General features: G+C 58.7%; 1 protein-coding gene across 1 annotated transcript in view; it reads right to left on the minus strand.

The window, feature by feature from the left end:
- Window positions 1–1,480: 1,480 nt before the first annotated feature.
- The window catches only part of DISP3 (dispatched RND transporter family member 3), a 48,666-nt gene continuing 29,799 nt past the window's right edge, over window positions 1,481–20,347 (minus strand). Inside the window, exons 5-21 of the mRNA XM_047728325.1 lie at window positions 19,677–19,811; window positions 19,229–19,389; window positions 17,831–17,970; window positions 16,735–16,883; window positions 16,370–16,531; window positions 15,435–15,596; window positions 13,274–13,387; window positions 12,314–12,450; window positions 11,023–11,207; window positions 9,089–9,219; window positions 8,842–9,014; window positions 7,729–7,855; window positions 7,022–7,167; window positions 4,954–5,113; window positions 4,290–4,403; window positions 3,643–3,809; window positions 1,481–3,009 (exon numbers count right to left, since the gene is read on the minus strand). Coding sequence (XP_047584281.1) covers window positions 2,647–3,009; window positions 3,643–3,809; window positions 4,290–4,403; window positions 4,954–5,113; window positions 7,022–7,167; window positions 7,729–7,855; window positions 8,842–9,014; window positions 9,089–9,219; window positions 11,023–11,207; window positions 12,314–12,450; window positions 13,274–13,387; window positions 15,435–15,596; window positions 16,370–16,531; window positions 16,735–16,883; window positions 17,831–17,970; window positions 19,229–19,389; window positions 19,677–19,811 — 2,726 coding nt within the window. The 3' untranslated portion in view covers window positions 1,481–2,646. The remainder of the gene's footprint in view (window positions 3,010–3,642; window positions 3,810–4,289; window positions 4,404–4,953; window positions 5,114–7,021; window positions 7,168–7,728; window positions 7,856–8,841; window positions 9,015–9,088; window positions 9,220–11,022; window positions 11,208–12,313; window positions 12,451–13,273; window positions 13,388–15,434; window positions 15,597–16,369; window positions 16,532–16,734; window positions 16,884–17,830; window positions 17,971–19,228; window positions 19,390–19,676; window positions 19,812–20,347) is intronic.

Below are 20,347 nucleotides of genomic sequence, written 5' to 3' on the forward strand. Positions count from 1 at the left end.
GAAGTATTATACACATTCAAGGGTTTCCACGCCAGCTTTTCTAAGAACAGGCCTCTTGATTTGACCACCAACCTTGAATGTCCCCATCGTCAGGCTTTGCTACGATTCTCCCCAAGGTTGTATACCTTTAAAGGTTGAGTACACCTTAGGGCAGATTGGCTGGGGTCAAAGTCTGGCTCCGCGCTACCAGCTGTGTGACCCAGCCAAATTAATCTCTTGGAGAGCTTTGGCTTCCCCATCTGTAAAATGGGTATGATAGCACACACTCTGTAAGGCTCATGAAAGCTGATACACGTTGACCCCTGCTGGTTCCGGGCTGAAACGTGTCCCCCCCGGAGATACACTGAGGTCCTAACCCTGGTACCCATGAATGTGAGCTTACTAGGAGACAGGGTCTTTGCAGGTGATCGAGTGGAGCCACTGAGGTAGACCCTGACCTGATACCACCAGTGTTCTTGTAGAGGGCAGAGGATGTGAACATCACAGAGAAAAGATGGCCACGTGAAGACGGAGGCAGAGATGAAAGTGACGTGTTTCTACAAGCCCAGAAACACCAAGAACTGCCCACAACAGCAGGAGCCAAGAGAAATGCCTGGAACAGATTCTCCTTCAAAACCTCCAGAAGGAACCACCCAGCCAACACCTTGAGTTTGGATGTCCAGCTTCCAGAACTGAGAGAATAAATTTGTTGTTTAAGTAGCCCCCCTCCCCCAGTGGTGGCATTTTAGCTCTGGCAGCCCCAGCAGACGATACAAATCCTGAGAAGAACATCTGGCACAGTAAGTAGAACCGTGAATTACTTGGGGTCTGGCTTCACCATAGATGGTGGGTCCAAAGTCGGCTATTCCCCAGACAAATACCGAGTCCCCACTTGGTCCCAGGCATGCACTGGGTGGTGACACGCTGTTACACCTCTGCCTTGTAGACCCAGCCCCCAGATAATATTTCCAGATGACCAGATGAGCTAACCCGAAGGTCACTCAGGACTCAGGGCTCAGTTCCAGCTGTTTGTGTCCGGCTTCCTAACACTCAGGGGGCAACATGTGCCCCAAGGAAGGACAGTGCCTGGGACACCAGAAGTGCCCCGAAATGCCCCGGCTGGGGTGCCTGGGTGGCTCAGTCAGTTAAGTGTCTGCCTTTGGCTCAGGTCATGATCCTGGGGTCCTGGGATCGAGTCCTTATCAGGCTCCCTGCACAGTGGGGAGACTGCTTTTCCCGCTGCCCCTCCCCCCACTCCTCTCTCTCTCTCAAATAAATAAAATCTTTAAAAAAAAAAAAAAAGAGCCCCAACTGACAAGCCAGACAAGCTCCTTAAAAGAAGGTTCACTGGGGTGCCTGAGTGGCTCAGTGGGTTAAAGCCTCTGCCTTCGGCTCAGGTTATGCCCCCAGGGTCCTGGGATCGAGTCCTGCATCGGGCAGGGAGCCTGCCTCCCCCGCCCTCTCTCTGCCTGCCTCTCTGCCTGTGATCACTGTCTAATAAATAAATGAAATCGTAAAAAAAAAAAAAAAAAGAAGTTTCATCTACGGAGCCCCATTCCCACAGTGCTACTGAGGCTTCCAACCTCAACCTGGGCCCGCAGAGTACTGTGGGGCCTCGGTCCCTGGGGAGTCTGGCACCCTCCACCCACCTCCATCTCCCTCCAGCCTCCACCCCCCACCCCCGTGCTGGGCTCTGGCCAAGCAGCCTGAGAGTACTCGTTACTACAACGTGAAGGACGTGCAGCCCGTGACGCTTACGATGCTCGTGTTAATGGCGGCAGTCCGCAGTGTCATTTCACTTGAATAGGAACCATCTGCTGTGAGCTGGTGGCAGGCACAGCCAGCCCCCGACCCAGGGACTGCCTCCCCCAATTCCAACCCCCAGAGTCGAGTAGGGGAGATGGGGGCTTGGATCAGTGAGGAAGGCTGGATTGGGGAACCCACAGCACCCCTGGGGAGAAGGAGCCCCTTGAGGCCAGGGCCAGGGGTAGGACGTGCAGAACCCAGGCCGGTCTCTTGTGCTCTCTGGCTAGGACCAAAAGGCCTGGGAGGGACCACAAGACCACCCAGCATTGGCCTCCACGAAGCCGGTGGGGAGGGGAAGAAGGGGCAGAGGGGTGCAAGGCCCCTGCCCTTGAACCCACTGTGCTCTTCCTGCAAATTCTCTGACCAAGGCACAGGGCTCAGGAGGCAGTTGGGCTCTGCCACCGAGCCTTCTACATGTCAATCAGTTTGCCTCCTGGCGCCTCAGTGTTCACATCTGTAGAATGGGGACCCCGTAACAGCCCTGTGGGAGAGCTTGTGGGAGAGCTGTCATCAGCACTGAGGCAGTACAAGGGGGAAGTCCCTGTGGTGAGCCGGCATGGAGGGGGGCTGGACTCTGGGCTGTCGGGGGTACCTGACACAGCTGCTGGCCGCCCAGCAGAAGGGGGTGGTGGCCGGCTTCCCACCCAGCTCTGGCTGGGTGCCGTCATGAAGGCAGTGCGGGCCGCGCGGGCAGGCGTCCACTCCCACACTGAGCGATGGGGTGCCTTTCCCGGCCCAGGCCTGGGAACAGAACTAGTTAGAGCCGAGCCGGGAAATAACGTGCCTCTGGAGTCAGAACAAGTACCTCGTCCCACACCCGCCGGACAAAAGGTGCGCTGGTCAGGACCCCAAGTGCCAGGGCTATAGGGAGGCCCCGGCGGGCAGGGGAATCTTATAGCCGCTCCGGAGGAGCACGAGGCAGGCAGCCAGCCCCAGGGCCCCTGCCAGGAGCACAGCGCCCAGGGCTTTGAGGAAGGAAGTCCTGGTCCGGGTGAAGGAGCCGGGTGCCATGATGCCAAGCAGGGCCGTGCTGACCGTGAGCGTGTAGAGGATGGACACCCCCGTGTTGAGCGCGACGATCTTGCCAAACTTGGCAAATGGGGCGATGATGCAGAAGAAGAGGGGCACCGTGGCGATGACCGTGGTCAGGGCGCTGGACACGATGGCCACTCCCACGTGCCGCACGGCCTCCAGGGTCCGCCACTGGCGCTGCGAGTGGGCATCCTGGGTGCAAAGGTAGGGCAAAGGCTGGGGCCAGGGACCCGACGTGCCAGGGGGATCCCTCCCTGCTTGGGGCCAGCCTGTTTCTGGACGGCCCCAGCTCTGCTTCCAGAGACAGGGCCAGGGACGGCCCCTGCTCCCCGGGCTTGGTGGGAAGATGACCTGGTTCCCTGACGAGGGCGCACAGGCAGGCGCTTAGCGGTTGCTGGGACAACCAGGCTGCTGCGGTGTGCGTAGTAGGTCCTCAGAAATGGCCCGGAGGGGAACGGATTTCTTTCTTTGGACCAAAAGCAGCTAAAAACATAACTGACTTAATGTACGTATTTATGAACGTTTCCACACCACCACAACTCCAAATTAGGAGAAAACAAAGCCCTTGAAAAGACCCGGAGCTGGTGCTCGGTACCCGGAGATGAGCGCGTTCTCACTAAGCCACAGACATGTGGGGGGTGGGGGGTGGCTTCAGAGTCACGACTAGAATGGGCCACCCTGTTCTCCAGGCTGGAGAAGGAGACTTGGACTCGGAAGCAGGGAGGCCTTATGCTCATTAGCGGAACAGGCTGGTTGGGAGTTGGGCACCAGGGTGTCCCGCTGGCCTCAGGGGACGCCCTGGGGTCGGGCCGGCAGGCTGCTCACCTCAGCCTGGTGGGGGGGCAAGTGCTCTCCGGCCAGCAAGTAGCCCTCCACCAGATGGACACAGTAGTCCACAGACGAGCCGACGAGGATGGACAGGGAGATGGCTTCCACGGCCCCCATCTCCCAGCCGCTCCAGTACATGATGGTCACCACGAGGCAGACGATGCCTGCAGGGGGCAGGGGACAGTGGGCAGGCGGCTTGGACCCAGCCTTACCCACACAGTCTAGAGGGGCACTGGGTAGACTCAGAGGGCCCCTGGGGGAGGCAGCAGAGCCTAGAGTGGAGCCCCCATCTCTGGTGACAGGAGGGACCAGGAGGGCCAGGGTCAGAGAGAAGTGGGGGTTCTGGGGGAGGGACAGGTGCAGCAACAGGTTACTGGGCCAGGAGCTACCACCTGGCAACATCCGGGTCCCTTCCGGGAGCACACAGGCTGGTGGGGGACAGTCCTGGGAGCGACCATCACACGGGGTCTTCCTGCCGGGAGTGGATGTGGGGGTGGCTGGGAAGCCTTCAATAAGGACATGTGACAGTTAAGGATGAAGAGGAACCTGCTGGCCTGAGACCATCTTTGGGACTCCTGCCCACCCCTGGCCCCAAGAGCCTGATGTCTGTGTATTAGCCCCCACCCATTCCCCGGCCCACATACCCAGGATGCTCAGGAGCACGGGCAGGAGGAGGAGCACGTGGGTGGTGAACACGGCCACTGCAGCCACGCAGATGAGCAAGGACAGGGCCAGGCCGTACAGGGCACTCTGCACCCCTGGAAGGCATGAGAAGAGGTCCTCAGCTGGGCTTCATGGGGGGCACCTATAACTACCCCCCACTGCCCCTCCATGGTTCAGAGGTTACTGGGGTCCCAGAGATGGCCACCATCATAGCTGGCCATGTCACTCTGGGTGAGCCACAGGACCTCCTTGAGCCTCATCTGTAACACCGAGCGACAGGAGTACCCACCCCACAGGTCTTCTCTGGGGTTTAAAGAACATGGTCAGGCCCTTGGCACAGGGCGTGGTCCCGGGACCAAAGAATTGCCACAATGGTGATCATTGTCACTGTTCAGGGGACCAAATTTAGGAGAAAAGAATGGGGCTAGGTGCCCCTGAGCAGGAGACCCACACTCCAGCCTCTGATTGGTGCTCCTGGCCACTGGGCCATTCCAGTTGCCCCGGGGCTCTTGGCCAGGCTGGAGAAGATGACAAGTGGGCAATTCATACAGGCCACACCCTGCCCTCCCTGCCCCAGGAAACCTGCTACCATCCCCCGCTTCAGGCCCGGGGAGTTAGGGGGTGAGGGGCTGGGCTGCCGCTTGCCTATGATCTCCATGAAGATCTGTTTCCAGTGCTCACACGTCTGGAACCCTCGGCGCAGGGCTGAGCCCTCAGGGAACGTCTGTAGCTGCTGCTGCAGGAAGCTCTCCCAGCGCAGGTAGTCCGAGTACGTCTGGAAGGAGGACTTGCCCTTGTACGTGGTCTGTGAGGCACATGAGCCAGTGAGATGGGTAGGGGGCAGTGTCCACTCACGCTTCCCAGGTGATGACTAGTCTGCCCTGTGGCAGGTGCAGCCGGCCCTTGGGCACCTGCACATGGACAGTGCCCCAGTCCGGGAGTACCTCCCACCGGCCTCTGGGTGCGTGTGTGAGCCTTACAAGGGCAGCAGGTTCTGATGCCACCAAAGTCCCCGCCCCTTCCCAACAGAACCAGTGGCAGCTCCCAGAGCCCCCAAGCTCTCACACCCCAGCCTGTGCACACAGTTCCCTCTGCCCGCACAGCCAACTCCCAACATCCTTCAAGCCTCTCACGGGCTCTGTCTCCTCCAGGAAACCTTCTTGGAAGCCCTGAGACGGGCCTCTGCTGGGCTCTGCCAGGCCTCGGTGCTTCCCCATCAGAGCTGTTGTCACGGCCCAGCATCCTGCCCGTCTCCAGCCCCGAGCTCCGCAGAGCTGTTCTGCGGGAGGACAAGCACTCAGCCTGCTCTGGGACCTTCGCACGCGCACTCCCACACCCACTTCTGCTCTCCCCGAGTGTACCACGTTACGGTGTGTCCGTGCACATGTGTGTGTCTGAGTGTTGGTGGGGTCTGCTCGGAAGCAACACTCTGTGGTGTGGCCAAGCCCGAGAGGGGTTCTGTCCTCTCTCAAACTGTCTAGGGCCTCAGCCTCTGAAAGGCAGAGGATTCTGACACAGGCCGGACCTGGGTGAACTTGGGGACCGTTATGCTGAATGAGATAAGCCAGACACAAAAAAAACCAGTGCTGTCGATTCCGGTTACCTCGGGGGCCCCGAGAAGCCAGGTTCCCAGAGACACTTCGTAGAACAGTGCGTGTGAGGGCTGGGGGAGGGTGGGAGGGAGCTGGTGTCTCTCGGGACAGAATTCCAGAGGCGGCATCACAGCGTAAATATCCCTAAGCGTTACTGAACCATTCTTCCAAAATGGTTAAGATGGTCAATTTTACGATGCGTATTTTACCACAATTTTTTTAAAAACTGCCTGGGGCTTTGAAGTGGTGTCTACATGAGCCTGGGGCTCCCTCGGAGGAGGACTGGGAGGGGCTCTGGGGCCTTGTGACTTGGTGCGGTGAGTGGCAGATGGCGGGAAGGAAAGCAGGGCCCCAGGCCAGAGCACGAGGCCTGGTTTTCATGCCCCGCATCTCTAGGTGACGGCCCTGCTGCTTCCCGGGACTGCCAGACAGCGGGCAGGGACATATCACCCTGTGCTTCAGAGGAGGCCTTGGAGGCCAGTGGGGAGCTGTGATTGGCACAAGGAGACACAGAGCGCTCCAGCATCAGCGCTGGGACTGGACCCCGGGTCTCAGCACACAGGCAGCAGCGGCAGGCTCGGCAAGCCTCTGGAGCCAAGCACCATGGCCATGGGGCCTGCAGAGGCCCAGGTCAGGCATGCTTGCGTGTGTGTGTGTGTGTGTGTGTGTGTGTGCACGTGTGCATGTGGGCCTCCCTCCTTGGGCAGAGTCCAGGCAGTGTCAGGATGAGGGAGAAGGCAGTGAGGGGTATGGATGGCTGGTCCCCTGGCTCCCAAACTTCTTGGAGGCGGCCCAGCACCCAGGACTGTGGCCTAGAGCCCAGCGTCCCAGAGCAGCAGAGGGGAGCGTCCTGAACTTTCACCAGGGCTCTCCACCCCAGAGGCGACAAAGCAACACAGGCCCTGGCATGGTGGGAACAGCCTGCATGGTAGAAAGGGCAGTGCCCTGTGGTCAGACAGCTGGCTTCACACTCGATGTTGACACCCATAACCGTGTGAGCCAGGGGGAGTCTCTTCAGCTCTCTCGGCTGCAGTCTTCCCCCCTCTATAGAGCCGCCTCTCAGACCTGGGCTGGGCACTGCGAAGAGAGCCCTGGGCCTGGCGAGGCCACGGGGAGCTCACCGACTCGAAGGCCATGGAGATCCACTGTACCCGGCCCTCCTTAACGCCCACTGCCCCATGAGACAGCTGCCCTGGGAGCAGGTTGGGCTCAGGTAGCTCCTTGCACTCAGGATGCAGCATCTGCAGGAAGGATGAGGTGCTGTAGCCTGTAGGGAGAAAGGGAAGGGAGAGAGGCAGTGGGGCTGGGGGGACCCTGGGAGCATGTCCCTTCCCCTCCCCACCTTGTCCCACCCAGGGCATGTATGCACCTGCTGGGAGGGCATGTGGGAGGGGCCCTGCCCTCCCCACAACCTCCCGGCCTTAACACGTGTCTGTCACCAGGGGCAGTGACCTACAGCAGTCATTTGCCACTGGGGTGGAAAAGGACACCTTGGGTCTCCTTCAGCAGAGCCCTGGCATGACCTCACCCGGGTTAGTGGCGTCCAGCCCAGCCCTGGCTGGGAAAAGCCACTCTGGCAGGTGTGCCCACACACATGGCACACATCCCGCACACGCATGCGCCTCCACACCAATCCGTGTCTGGGCACGATTTGGCTTTAGAAGTCTCACCCCCTGCCCCTTGCCCCAGTGGGGACACAAACTCAAGCAAGGACGTGTGTCTGCCGGACTCCTGCCAGGCATGGAGGTCCTCGTGGCTATCTACCCTGGGAGTGGCAGCACGGCCTCCCCGGCGTGTCCTCCCTCTGGCAAATGGCTCTCCCACACACCTGAGGGCAGACACTGGGCCCCGCCTGGCTTCACCAGCTCCGAGTTCCCCGCGATGGCCTTGCAGAGGCGACACAGGTGCCCAATTTCTTTGAAGAGATCAAAGCTGCTGTCATAGACGACACTGCCCTTTCCCAAGGAGACACAAGTGGGCACGGGCCGCTCAATGAGTTGGGAACTCGGTCCTGAGCCCCACCCCAAGGGAAGAACCTCCCCAGCCCCTGGCCACCATTGCAGACATCAGGCTGGAGTCTCTGCATGGTTGCCTAAGCCCCCTGCCCAAGACTGCTGTGTCCTGCTCCAACCAGTACCTTCTGCTCCCAGAACAGACCCCTAGGCTCAGCCCTGCTTTGACTCACAAGCTCTTACCCTGGGCTTCCTCCTGTCTCTCCCTGCTCCACACAGCCAAATCTCCATCCTCCCTCAACTGCTTAGTGTCCTCCCCGCCTCCCCATCCTCCTCTGAACACCTGGGGGACTCGCGGTCAGGACAGAGCACATGGATCCGGATTATCCCAGCTCCAGAACTACTTCGGGTCTGAAATCCTGTATACCCAACCGGACTGACTTCTCAAGGCAGGAGCTCTGACCCTGCCACACCCACGGTCCTTCCCACCACACACTCAGCACCCACCCGTGTCACACAGACCCCACGGCTCCAGCAGTTTCTCTCCCTTCCAAAGCCCAAGAGCCCAGCGCAGGGCACAAACATCTACAGGGGGAGGAGCCTACACAGAGGGGAGGGCCACTTAGTCAGGCACAGAGCAGGGGCTGTGGGAGCAGGGAATGGCCTTCTGTAGGGAGGGGAGGGCCAGGGGGGGCAGTTTACACACCTGCATCTCCCTTAGCTCTGTTCTAACCCCTCACAGTGAAGGGCAACCAGCTCAGGCCCACAATGTACCCAGATTCCTGGGTGATTCTGAGAGCCCCACCCTGATCGCTCCTCAAGAGAAACCACCCCCGAGGGCCCGTGGTGGTCCTGTCTGGGCCTCAGGAGCAGTCAGAGGAGCAAGAGGATGTGTGGGGAGCTGGGCCAGTGGCCACCCGGGCTGGCGTCTGTTTGCACATCTGGTGTGGTCTGGCCCCTTGACATCTGCCCAAAGTGGGCCCACGTACCGGGTCTCCGATGACATGGTTGTCCACCTGCCGTGTGCGGTTGATACCAATAATGCCAAAGACCACGAAGACCATGGCCCCTGTATCCACCAGCGGCCGCACGGCTGGCTTCCCGCAGCCCGTGTTCACGCAGGGGTTGAAGCCGAAGGTGGCCGAGAGGCGGGCCTTGGGCACTGCAGAGGGAGTCACATCTGTATGCGAAGGCGGGGCTCAGCCTCCCGAGGCCCCACAGCCTCCCCACATGTACCTTTCTCACTGGGCACATAGAAGAAGCCTTTGGTCGGGCCGTCGGGGCTGGAGCTGAGCAGGCAGCCAGGAGGCGCCACGCACACGCGCCCATGGAAAGGAGGCTTGTGGGACTGAGCAAAGTACACTTTCCTGCGGAGGCAAAAGAGACTGGCTGAGGATGGGAAGGCCAGGAGGTGCCTGGGAGGTGAGGCCAGCACCGCCGCGTGTGGCTGTGCACAAGGACAGGAAGAATGCGGGGACGGATTCGGGTCCCCACCCCCCAGCACGAGGATGTAGTCTCAGGTTGGGGGCTGGGATGTGGAGGTCACTCCTGGTCCCGCCCCTGCCAGGGGCGCCTGCTCAGCAGCCTCCTGCTCTGTGTGGGTCTCCCCACCCGTGGCAAGGAGGGTGGAGACCAGGAGTTTCCAAACCATCCTCCAGGGAGTGTAAGAGTTTGCAGAGGGGCCCCGGGCCAGCCTGGCGGTTCCCTGCTCGGAAGCACCCCTGCTTTAATGGGAACAGTTACTGAGCCTCAAGATTTTGCGTGAAATAAGGTTCCATGGTTAGCTTGTTCACCACTGGACCTGACATAGCTCAAGGTTCTTTCTAGAAAGTTTAAAGCTCCTCCAGGCAGCCTGATTCCATTTGCTATTGTATATATGCAAAGCAAGCCCAGTCCTGGGCTCAGGGGAGGATGGGCAGAGGGACCCCTATCCCTGAGCCCAGGTACCCTGGGCTGGAAGGGCCCAGTGAGCCTGTCTTGGTCACCTCCCCCCACCTCCATGCCACTGCCCTCTGCCCCAAGGGGCCTCCAGCCTCTGTGGGTGCCCAGTGCCCAGAGGTCAGGCTCCGTCAGAGACCAGAGCCCCATGTGTCCCCAGGGCAGGGTCCGCACTATCGCTGTCCAGGCCCAGCACCGCTCCCCCTTCCAGAGCAGAACACGTGCCAGCATTTGCAACGACACTGGTTGACTTGTTAGCTGTTGTCTCCCGCTCGCCAGCCTAAGGGCAGGAGCCACATCTGTCTTGTTCACCACTGACGCCCCAGCAGGAGCAGGGTGTCGGCACACACTCGGTGCCCCACGTTTGTTCAGTGAGCAATGAAATACAGTCTCAGTGGACACATGAATGTGGGGCCCTGGTCTGAACACAGGTGCCCCCAGCTGCTTGGAGCCCCCCGCCTCCCCAGGAACAGAATGCTGTCACCCATTAAATACTCTGGGGCACCTTCACGTGCCAGGCACTAGGCAGGGCCCAAGTATACAGAAGGTAAATATAACAGACAGTCTCTTCTCCTGCCTCCTTACGGTCTGGCGGAACAGGGGTAGGGGGGAGGAGTGGTGTGGGGGGTGGCATTTATTAAATATTTACTAAATTAATTATATGTAGAGAGTGAATAGTGCCTTGGAGAGGAGGTAGAAAGTGCACACATCCACTCATTCGGCCAGTGTTCACCGAGAACCCCCTGGGTGCCAGGCCCGATGCTGGGGACACAGCGACAGAAACGGTCAAGGAGCCTGCTGCAGGATGCTCCCAAGGAAAGACAGGTTATAAACAGGTCAGAGTGATTCCAGGTGGTGATGGGGCGGGAAAGGGAGTGGGGGAAACGCACAGAGAGGGACCGGGCTTGGTTCTTCTGGACGGGGAGGGAGTTCCCATCAGGGACAGCCTCTCCCAAGAGGGGACCCTGGAATGGACACCTGAATCCCGGAGAAAAGTCATCACACTCGAGGAGCTAGGAAAGAGCATTCGAGGCAGAGGGCAGACAGAGAAGCAGGTCCCCGCCCATCCTCTGCACCGGCGTCCCCCGCTCCCCAGCCCTGGGCCGGGAACTAGTTGAGCACACGTGTGCACATGGACGGGTGCCTAAAGGCACCTAAAGGTGCCTGCTGACATCTCTCGGTGGAGGGGGTGGTCCAGCTGGTGAAAAGGGGCTTATCCACGAGGCTGTTACCGCGTGTGCTGCTGCTCCTTGGCGGCCGCGTAGAAGCTGAAGTCAAACTTCCAGCCCCGCTTGGCATCGCAGCCCAAGGTCGTCACCATCCACTTGCGGGAGGGGCTCGCCGGCTGGAGCAGCCCTACTGTAGACATACAAGCGGTGAGCTTCTTGGTGAAGTTACCCAAAGGCGCTCTATACACCTAAGCAGTGGATCGACAGAGACAAGACAGGTGACTCCGGGGGGCTGCCTCGGCCTGGGCCCAGCCTCAGGCTCCGGCCCCTCCCTCCCTCCTGAGCAGCTCCCCTGACCCTGCCCCAGCACCCACGGAGGGGCGGGGCAGAGCCCTGGGCAGAGGCTCAGGAGGCCTGGGTTCGAGTGTGAAGATGGAGCACGTCCTTCCTTCCCTGTCTGAGCCTCGGTCCTTCCCCCAGTGGGGCACCTACTCTGCCCAGGTCCCGAGCTGGGCAGTGAGCGTCCAGCAGCGAGCAAGATGGGCTTGGCCCCTGTCTCCGGGGAGCCCCCAGGCACGATGGCTTTAGGTTCTATTGGGGGCTATGAATGTGCTAGGATGCGAAGACCGGGGATACATGGGCAGGGGAGGAGGAGGGCAAACCGAGAAGTGGGTCAGTGCAGGGCTGTATGAGGGGGTGACATTTATGCTGAGGCCTCAACGAGGGGCCTGCCATGCGTTCCGCTGGAAGGAAAGCTTTCGAGGCAGCGGGAACAGCAATGCAAAGCCTCAGAGTCAGGAAATGCCTCAGACACCTCACCATTCAGATGGAAACAGAAACCCTGAACAAATGAGTTGACACAGGGCGTAACTTGTCCAAGAAACACAGATGATTCCTGAGAGGGAGAAACTGGAGGACTGGGGTGGCCCTTAGAGGCTCTTTTCTGGGGTGCTGGAGCAGACTGTTCTGCCAAGGACAGTCACCTAGCTACCGGCTACCAAGCACTTCCTGTGTCCTAAGCACTACCTACCATTACCTCATGTACCTCCAACCCTGGCTGTCATTTATGCACCCCATTTCACAGATGAGGAGACTGAGGCTCAGAGAGATTAAGCAATCTGCCCCAAGACACACAGATTATAAATGGCAGAGCCAGGACTCGAACCCAGGTCTGCCTGACCTGGAAGCCCGTGCTGTCACTACTCTGTGGGTACCACAGACCTCGCTGGGAGAGGGTCCTACTCTGCCTCACAGACCCTGCCTCACCCTCCCGATGTGGCCAGGGTCCACCAGCATGGCTCTGAGGGCCCCCTTCCCCATACTGGCAGTCCATGTCACTGCAGCCCAGGCTTACCTGGAAGGAAGGCACCTCCCCGTCCCCAGGGGACACGATCTGCCAAGGGGCGGGTAGGCTGGCGTTGAGGGAGAACCTGTACACAGCCGGGTGGCCTTTACTCTTCACCTTGGAGACATACACGGTGCCTGGGGAATCTGGGAGACAAATGAAGGATGGAGAAGGGGCAGACAGTCACCTTGCCTGGCTTCCCTGGACTTGGAGCAGCCCACTCTCTGTTCTGTGGCCTGAGGAGCTAAGCCCTGACTTGGGCTCCTCTCTAAATGCGGGCTCTGTTCCTCTCTACTGGACCAAGCCCATGGCCATGATGGGGGATGCTGGTAGTGGACGTGGGGATGGGGTGGTGGGCACGGAGGAAGTGGGAGGTGGTAGTGGTCACTGGGATGGGGTGCCACAGTAGGTGGCCAGATTGACAACGACGACGTTACAAGTCGTGGGAAGATGTGGTGTCTGGGCTAGGGTAGATGCTCTGCTGCCTGTGATGGGGGTGGGGGTGAAGGGCAGGGCCAGAGCTGCGAATGACAATGGCAGGCAGCGCAGATGGGTGACGACAGCCATGGGGTGACAAGGACACACAGAAGTGCCCCATGGGGGAGCTAATTCCCACACGTGTCCCAGTGTCCCAGCGCTGATGGGGATCTGGGCAGGGATAAGTCACTCTTTGGGGCTCAGGACACTCCTGCCCACCCCCAGACACTCAGGAAGGATCTGGCACGCACAGCAAGTCCATGGGACGCCAGAGGCCTGGCTGGGGTGGTGTCAGGAGGGGATGCCACTGTTATGACTGAGGAGAGCTAGTAGGATAGTGGGCGAGGGCCCCGAGTTCAACTCCCAACCCCACCCCACCTCAGTGTCCCCAAAACACAGACTCTTGTTCTCATCAGGAGCACCCTAGTACTAAGGCAGGATCTCCCAAAGCCACCCCCCTCCCCCACCAGCCAGACCACACTCCCCACTAACCCTGTGGGGTGGCCTCAGGCCGGCCGGCCCAGGAAACCCCTGAGCCCCGCTTCTTCTTCTCCAGAGACGTCCGGATGTTGTTCTGCAGGCTGTGGGGCTTCTCCTGGAACAGACCTACCCCCGCAGCTCCTTAGGGACAGCCGGGCCTCCCTGGCTGAGCCCGGCAGGGAAAGGCAGAGACTAAGAGAGCTGGCCACCCTAGGGACATGGGCCTCGGGGCCCTCGGCTTGGGGGACGGGTGACAGGGGTCTGAAAGAAACTGGATAGAACTGAAAAAAAAAATGCCAAATATTGATTTTGCAGGAATCTTAAGGCAAAAGGAAGGCACCTCTCTGCTCCATCTGGAGAAAGACACTCTGACACTTTCCCTCCTCATCCTTGCCGCGCCTCACATCCCTCCTCTGTCAAATGGGGTAATGCCGATCCTCCAGAGGATGGGTGGCAGGACCAAACAGGCCACTGCATCTCACGCATTTAGCTGATAAATGCTCCACGAGCAGGAACAAGTAGAAATGGGACGCCATCCACCAGCCGAGATGACAGGAGACTGTCCTGTTTTGCCTCAACAACTGGGGATGAATTTTCTGGTTTCCTTTGTTGTTGTTTCATGAGAGGAATTCTACACTTTCAAAGATGCAATCTTCACAGTAATTCTCGGAGGTCGCTATCATTAACCCCATATGACAGAGGAGAAAGCAGAGAGGTTCGGGGAGGTTCTGTGACCTGCGGAGGAAGTGACAGGAAGAGCCTCATTTGGATCCTGTCTTGGTGGCCCTGAAAGCCCTTTCTGCCACAAACCCAACAGGCCTCCCAAAGGGCAGTTCAGGGAGACAAGAGGGCCAAGAGGCTGGGGGCTGGACTTGGGCCAGCATTCTGGCCCTTCTCTGGACAATTTTAGGAGCTTCAGCACCATTCTGGGTTTCACCTAGCTAGGAAACGGGGACTGGCTTTTTGACTCTGAGCCCCGAGGGACAGCAGGTGGCCCCGAGCAGCAGTGGTCATGGAGTCTAATGCGTACGCACGGGCGGGAGAGGAGCTGGGGATGCGGCCGGGGCTGGCTCCAATTTCGGAGGCGCTCTTCAGGCACCTCTCTGAGCTGCAGTCGATTATCGTGCATTTGGCTAATGCCATTACCGAGGGGAAGGCCAGGTTAATGGGAACACCGCCCTAATTAAATGAAGGCAATTACAGCAGTCGGCGGATCTTCTCCTAGGAGCTGGGAGGACAAGCCCAGCATCTTCTCATTTGATTCTAACGGACCTGGCAAAGCTGTATGACCTTGTGCCAACCTCCTCTGGCCCCAACCCCAACCTCCTGCTTCCCTCTGTGAAATGAGGGCCTGGATCAGACGACCTCTAAAGCAAGGGGACATCTTCAACTCACCTCCTTGCTCTTTCCTGACACCCACTCCTCATCACTGTTTCTATGGATTTCACCTCCTCAAAACCTCTTGACTCCACGGCCACCGTAAGCATGCTGGCCCCAGGCCCACTGTCTCGTGCTCAGATGAGGGCACCAGCCCCCTGGTCTCCCAGCCAGCTTCCACCCTCACCCTCCCACCCACATCCACACAGTGCCCGGGAGACTCAATCATGGCCCTTCTCTGCCTAAAATCCTCCAGGAGCTCGCCTGACAATTAGAATCAAATGCAGACTCCAGTCCTCCAGTCCTTGGCCGGGCCTACCTGCCTTGCCTTAGCTCCTGCGACTGACTCTCTCACACTTGGCCTCGGTCTTGCCCATCGCTGGTGCTTCCCTCTGCCAAGACCTCTTCTCTTCTCTCTCAGCCTGGCTAAGTCTTTCCCTTTCTTCGAGTCTCGGCTTAGACACTGCCTCCTCCAGGAAGCCTTCCGTGATGCTGAGCTCACCAGGCTCCCCGTTCTTCCTCCATCACAGCTACCTACTATTCCAATGTCAGCCCCTAGCAGGCAAATGGACTCCCAGAGCTCAGGAAGCCTGTCCAGCCCACGACAGTTTCCCCAGCACCTGGTAAATACCTGTTTCAAGAAATGGGGAAACACTGAGGCTCGGACATGAAATGATTTGCTGAGGTTGCACAGTGATGGGAGCCTGGACCTTGCATCTCACAGCCTGACAGTCTTTGAGACCTGAACTCCAAAGAGAGCAGGGAGCCCGGGGGTACACCCCGACTGAACTCTCACCTGAGCAGGTGATACAGGATATGCCCTCGGCACTCAGGTTGTACTTGAGGTCCAGCAGCACCTGGATGTTGGTGTCGGGCCGGAAGAGCAGGGGGGCCCGGCTGGCAGGGCGGAGCCGGCTGACGAAGACCAGGGACAGGATGAGGACAGAGATGAAGAGCCCTGCCAGGAGAGGAGGCATGCTAGGCGGGCCCGGGAGGCTGGGGGGGGGGGGCTTCACAGCCCTGGGGAAGAGCTGCTCCCTTTATGGGGGAGCAGTGAGGGGGCAGGGTTCCCAGGGAGCTGGCAGAGGTGTGACATGGCAGCCTGCGGGTGAAGCTGGTCAGGGACTGGTCCTCTGGGGTTCGGGGCTGGATGTTATTTGTGTCACTTGGGGAGGCAGACGAGAAGCTGCAAGGTTGCACTCTTGGGCAAGAGAGTACCTAACAGTTTCTAAAGAGCCGATGCGTCTGCTTGATTATACACAGCCCTAAATACAGTCCGTGATTAGAATAATAACAGCACTGAGCCTTTATTGGGCACTTACTGCGTGCCACACCCTGGGCTGAGTTCTTTCCTTGCACCGTGGTTTGCCCTCCTTCTGCCCTAGTAGATAGATACTATTCTTATCCTCAGGAACAGGTTACCCAGCCAGTACATGGTAGAATTAGGATTCCAACCTGGCCAAGCTGGTCTGACTCCAAAGCCCAAGAATCTGCTCTACAGCCCGGTGTGATGACTGGCACACAGCAGGCGCTCCGTCAGCAACAATTATGGGGGACCAGCTCTGTTCCACACAGGAAGGGGAGATGCGAGACGCCAACCCAGGGTCATTTGCAGGAGGGATGCTGGACTCCCACGGCCAATGCGTCCCTTGGGGGAGTCTGTTCCTTGTGCCTTAGGCACTGGGGAAAAGCTGCAAGTCAGAGGGGAAGGAGGGCAGAGACCCCACTTACCGACAATCACCCAGCGGCTCTTGACAGCGGACCACAGGGCCCAGCGGTGCAGCAGCTTCTGCAGCTGGGCAATGAGCCGGCCACGGCTGCCCTGGTCGGGGGCTGGCTGGAGGCTCTCGGGGGGCACAGACACCAGGGACACATCTCCTAGCTCCAGTGACACTGCCAGGACAGAGCAGCAGCCCCTCAGAGGTCAAAGGCCACCCTGGTCCCCATCCTCTCTAGGGAAGCCCAAATGAGGATGAGGATGCCCGAAACTGTGAGCACCAGCCTGTCCCCACACTGTCTCGTCAAAAGTGACCTCCCTGACAGAGGCAGGCTCAGCTCCCGCCGGGGTCAGCAGGGCAGGTTGAGGCCACACTCACCTGGCTCCTCTTCAACGTTCAGCAAGGGAATGTCATCGTCCAGGTAGGGCATGGGGCCCTGGGCAGGGCTGTCCCCAGCCCGCTGCGGGGTGGCAAAAACGTCCCCAGGAAAGTGCAGGGAGCTCTTGTGGCCACACTTCTGGTGGCAGCTGTGGAGACAGTGGGGCGGCAGGTTGAGCCCCGAGGACCCCAGGTGTGCAGGGCAGGTGGGCAAGGCCCTAGCTACCATATTGAGCCCCAACATGCTACCGTGGACGTGTCCTGGGGGATATTCAGCACAGACTCCCAGGAGCCCATTGCCTGATTTCTTCCCGGGTCCATCTCCCACCCCCTCCACCCAGACCTCCGGTGCCACCACACTTCCTCTAGGGAGACAAAGGGTGATGGCAGCCATGACCCAGGGAAAGGGTCTCCTGCCCTGGTGTGGCCCACCCCAAGCCCAGAGCCCCTGTCATTCTTAGTACCCAAGCCCAGCCAGCCACCCAGGCCCGACTCCATGTGGCCTCTCACCCTCCCTCCTTTCCTCTCTTACCTTTCCAGATCACTCAGCCTGGAAGACCCCAACCCTTCACCTTCTGGCAGCAACTGGGGGCTGACCCATCCAACTTTGCACACAGTTCACTATGTCTAAATATGTTTACTCCACCAAGGCAAGAACGCGAGAAGCATTTAACATGGAGGCTGGCGTGGGGGCCATTCAGACCACTGGGTTGAAATCTTGCCTCTGCTGCCTGCTGAATGGGCGACCTTGAGAATGTCGTCCACCCTCCCCCAGCCCTTGCTTTCTCATCAGTAAACAGGGAGAAACAAGGGAACCTAGCTCCAAGGGTCCTGGGGGGGAATAAGGTCTTATATAAAAGCACTTTGCCCACTTCCTGGCATGGAGTAGGTGTTCCCAAATGGTAACTACCTGGCAGGATCCTCTTCTCCCTCCTCGTACCTGCAGGAGTGCCCAGCAGAGAACTGGGCACACAGAAGGTGCTCCATAAAGGATCAGAAAGCTTTTAGAAGGGGAGGGTGCTGGGGTTCCCAGAGGACCTGTTATGGACATTCAGTGGGAGGAGGGCACGGCCCCTCCAGCGCTATGGCCGCTCACCTGGTCTGGCAGGCACTCTCCAGCGGTGCCATGTAAAGGCTCCAGATGCCCAGGGCAGCTGGCATGGTGAACAGCACAGCCAACCAGCAGCAGGACACGATGAGAGACATGAACAGGCCAAAGTCATGGACGGCTGGGATCTGGCAATGGAGAGGTACAGGTGGGCTGTGAGGCTGCTCGGGTCCGGTATCCAGGGAGCCTGCATCGCTGCAGCCAAAAGCACTCAGGACCCCAGACCACTCCCAGAATGCGGGGCGGGGGGAGTGAGGAGGCTGAGGCTGCCAGGAGGACCTTGTAAGGCAAGGGACTGGTGGAAGCTCAGGTCCACATTCCGCCTCGCTGCCCACAGCGGTGTCCGGCACGGAGTAAGCGCTCGCTAACGGTCGTTACCCGAGTGACTGGGGCTCGGAGGAAGACAGCCTGTTAGAGCAGGCCACAAGTTAGTGAGGGAAAGGGAGAGAGTGCTCACAGGTGTTCCCGGGGCTGCGGAGCAATGGGGTGTCCCAGGGACACACACGGGGATGTGGCGGTCAGAGGAAGACTAACCAGCAGCATGTAAGCCTTCGCTGCTTGTGAAAAACTTGGACAACCACCTTGTTTCAGTCCCTGAATAACCCACAGAGGAGGTGAGTGAGGCCTGGACGTCCTAAGGTCACACAGCCAGTCACAAAGGGAACCTAGAACCCAGCTCTGCCTGTTTTCAGGACACAGTTCTCTAGCGAAGCCTGGATACTCCCAAAAGCATCCAGTGGTTTCTAGATGGGATACTTGGCCCAGGTCCTTAAATGTTTTGAAGGCTCAGGTGGGCTCACTGCTTTTCAGGTTCTGTCAGCGCCAAGGACCTGGCCCAAATTCAGTAACTCAGATCCTTCTCCTGAGCCCAACTCAGGGGCCTGAAGGAGCATGGGGCCAATGAGAGGGACATCGATGAGAAGGATGACAATGTAGGGTAAAGATGCTGGGTGGGAAGAGCTCTGGACTGGGGGTCCGTGGACTTGGTCAGGCTCACCACTGACCAGCTGTGTGACCTTGAGGAAGTCACGTTATCTCTCTGGGCCTCAGTTTCAGTATTAGGAAAAAAGGGATGTAACTGTACCTTTCTCATATGTCTTAAAAACTAGATGTGGAAGAGCTTTGCAAATTGCCACATACCCTTCAGGGCAGAGGTTGGATTACTGTTAATGAGCATTAATAATAAATACTATTTGTATTTTTATAATTTCTCCATTTGTTAATTTCTGGCAATCATCCAGGAGCAGGAATGGAGTCTAGGGACATGGCAGGAGCCTCGAGGCCAAGGCTGTGTGGCTGCAAGAGAAGGGGTGAGTGGGAGGAGCGAGCCCAGGGTCTATGGGCATAAGAGGGGAGGCTGAGCCCAGGACAAAGGCCATCTCTCACCTGGGAAAAAACATTAGCTGCGTAGGCAGCGGCCGTGGTCAGGGAGGTGAAGAACGTGGCCTTGCCGGCTGTCTGGATGGTGTGGATCATCCGCAGCTGTGGGTCCTCCAGGTGGCTGGCCTGGCGGTAGGTGTTGACGAACACAAAGACATCGTCCACACCTATGGGCGGGAGGCCCAGGCCAGCAGGGGCGGGCTCAGGATCACATTGCTCTCTCCAGAATCAGACCCACGCTGGGCCTGCACCAATCCTGAGTGGCCCCCCAAGAGGTCAGGCTCCCAGGGAGTCCTACTTCTCAGCCTGGAGTTTGGAAAGACCCATCTGACTTTGCAACGCCCCCCTCCCCAGAATCCAAGTCCCACCCTCCATGCTTCCCCAGAATGAGGGCCCTTATTCCAAATCTTCACCTCCTTTCCACCCTTCCTGCCATGCCACAGAGGGAACTCACCGATGCCCACTATCACGAAGGCAGCCACCCCATTGAGGATGCCCAGGTACTGGATGCCGAAGACCACGTGGTACAGGAAGAGTGCCACCAGGCAGCTGAGGCCAATGCTGGCAATCCCGAAAAAGGACAGGAACACTGGGCAGGGTGAAAGGTATATGGGTTAGAGTGGGAGGGTCAAACAGACCACACACCCTTTGGGCATACCACTGGGTCCTACCTCATACCCTGTGTCCCCGCAGAGTGCCCTCCACCGCCTGGGTATGCCCTGAATAGTTCTCATGCCCAGAGAGAAGGGTCCAGGCAGGAGGCCAGAGTGGCAGAGGGAGCCATCTGAGTGGGCAGTTCACAGGCCCTCACCTACATAGAACTGACCTCAGTTGCTGGTAGGGAATTATTATATATTTCACATCTGTCACCCCAGCAGACTAGAGGTTCCATGGGGCTAGTAAATGTGTCTGTGATGTTCATCACTGTATCTCTGGTGCCTCAGGGCACCCGACACATAGTCAGTGCCGAATTTGTATTTGTTATGTGAATGAAAGGATGTCTTTTCCATTTTTGAAGGTATGATGAACCTGTCATTTGCTTGGGCAATAGAGAGTACCTACTGTATACACAGTAAGAAGCAGCCAGGATATGTGGGAAGGTAGTGTTTAGGTGAACTAAGGGAC

Source organism: Lutra lutra, chromosome 4 (genome assembly GCF_902655055.1).
Source record: "Lutra lutra chromosome 4, mLutLut1.2, whole genome shotgun sequence".
Lineage (NCBI taxonomy): Eukaryota > Metazoa > Chordata > Mammalia > Carnivora > Mustelidae > Lutra > Lutra lutra.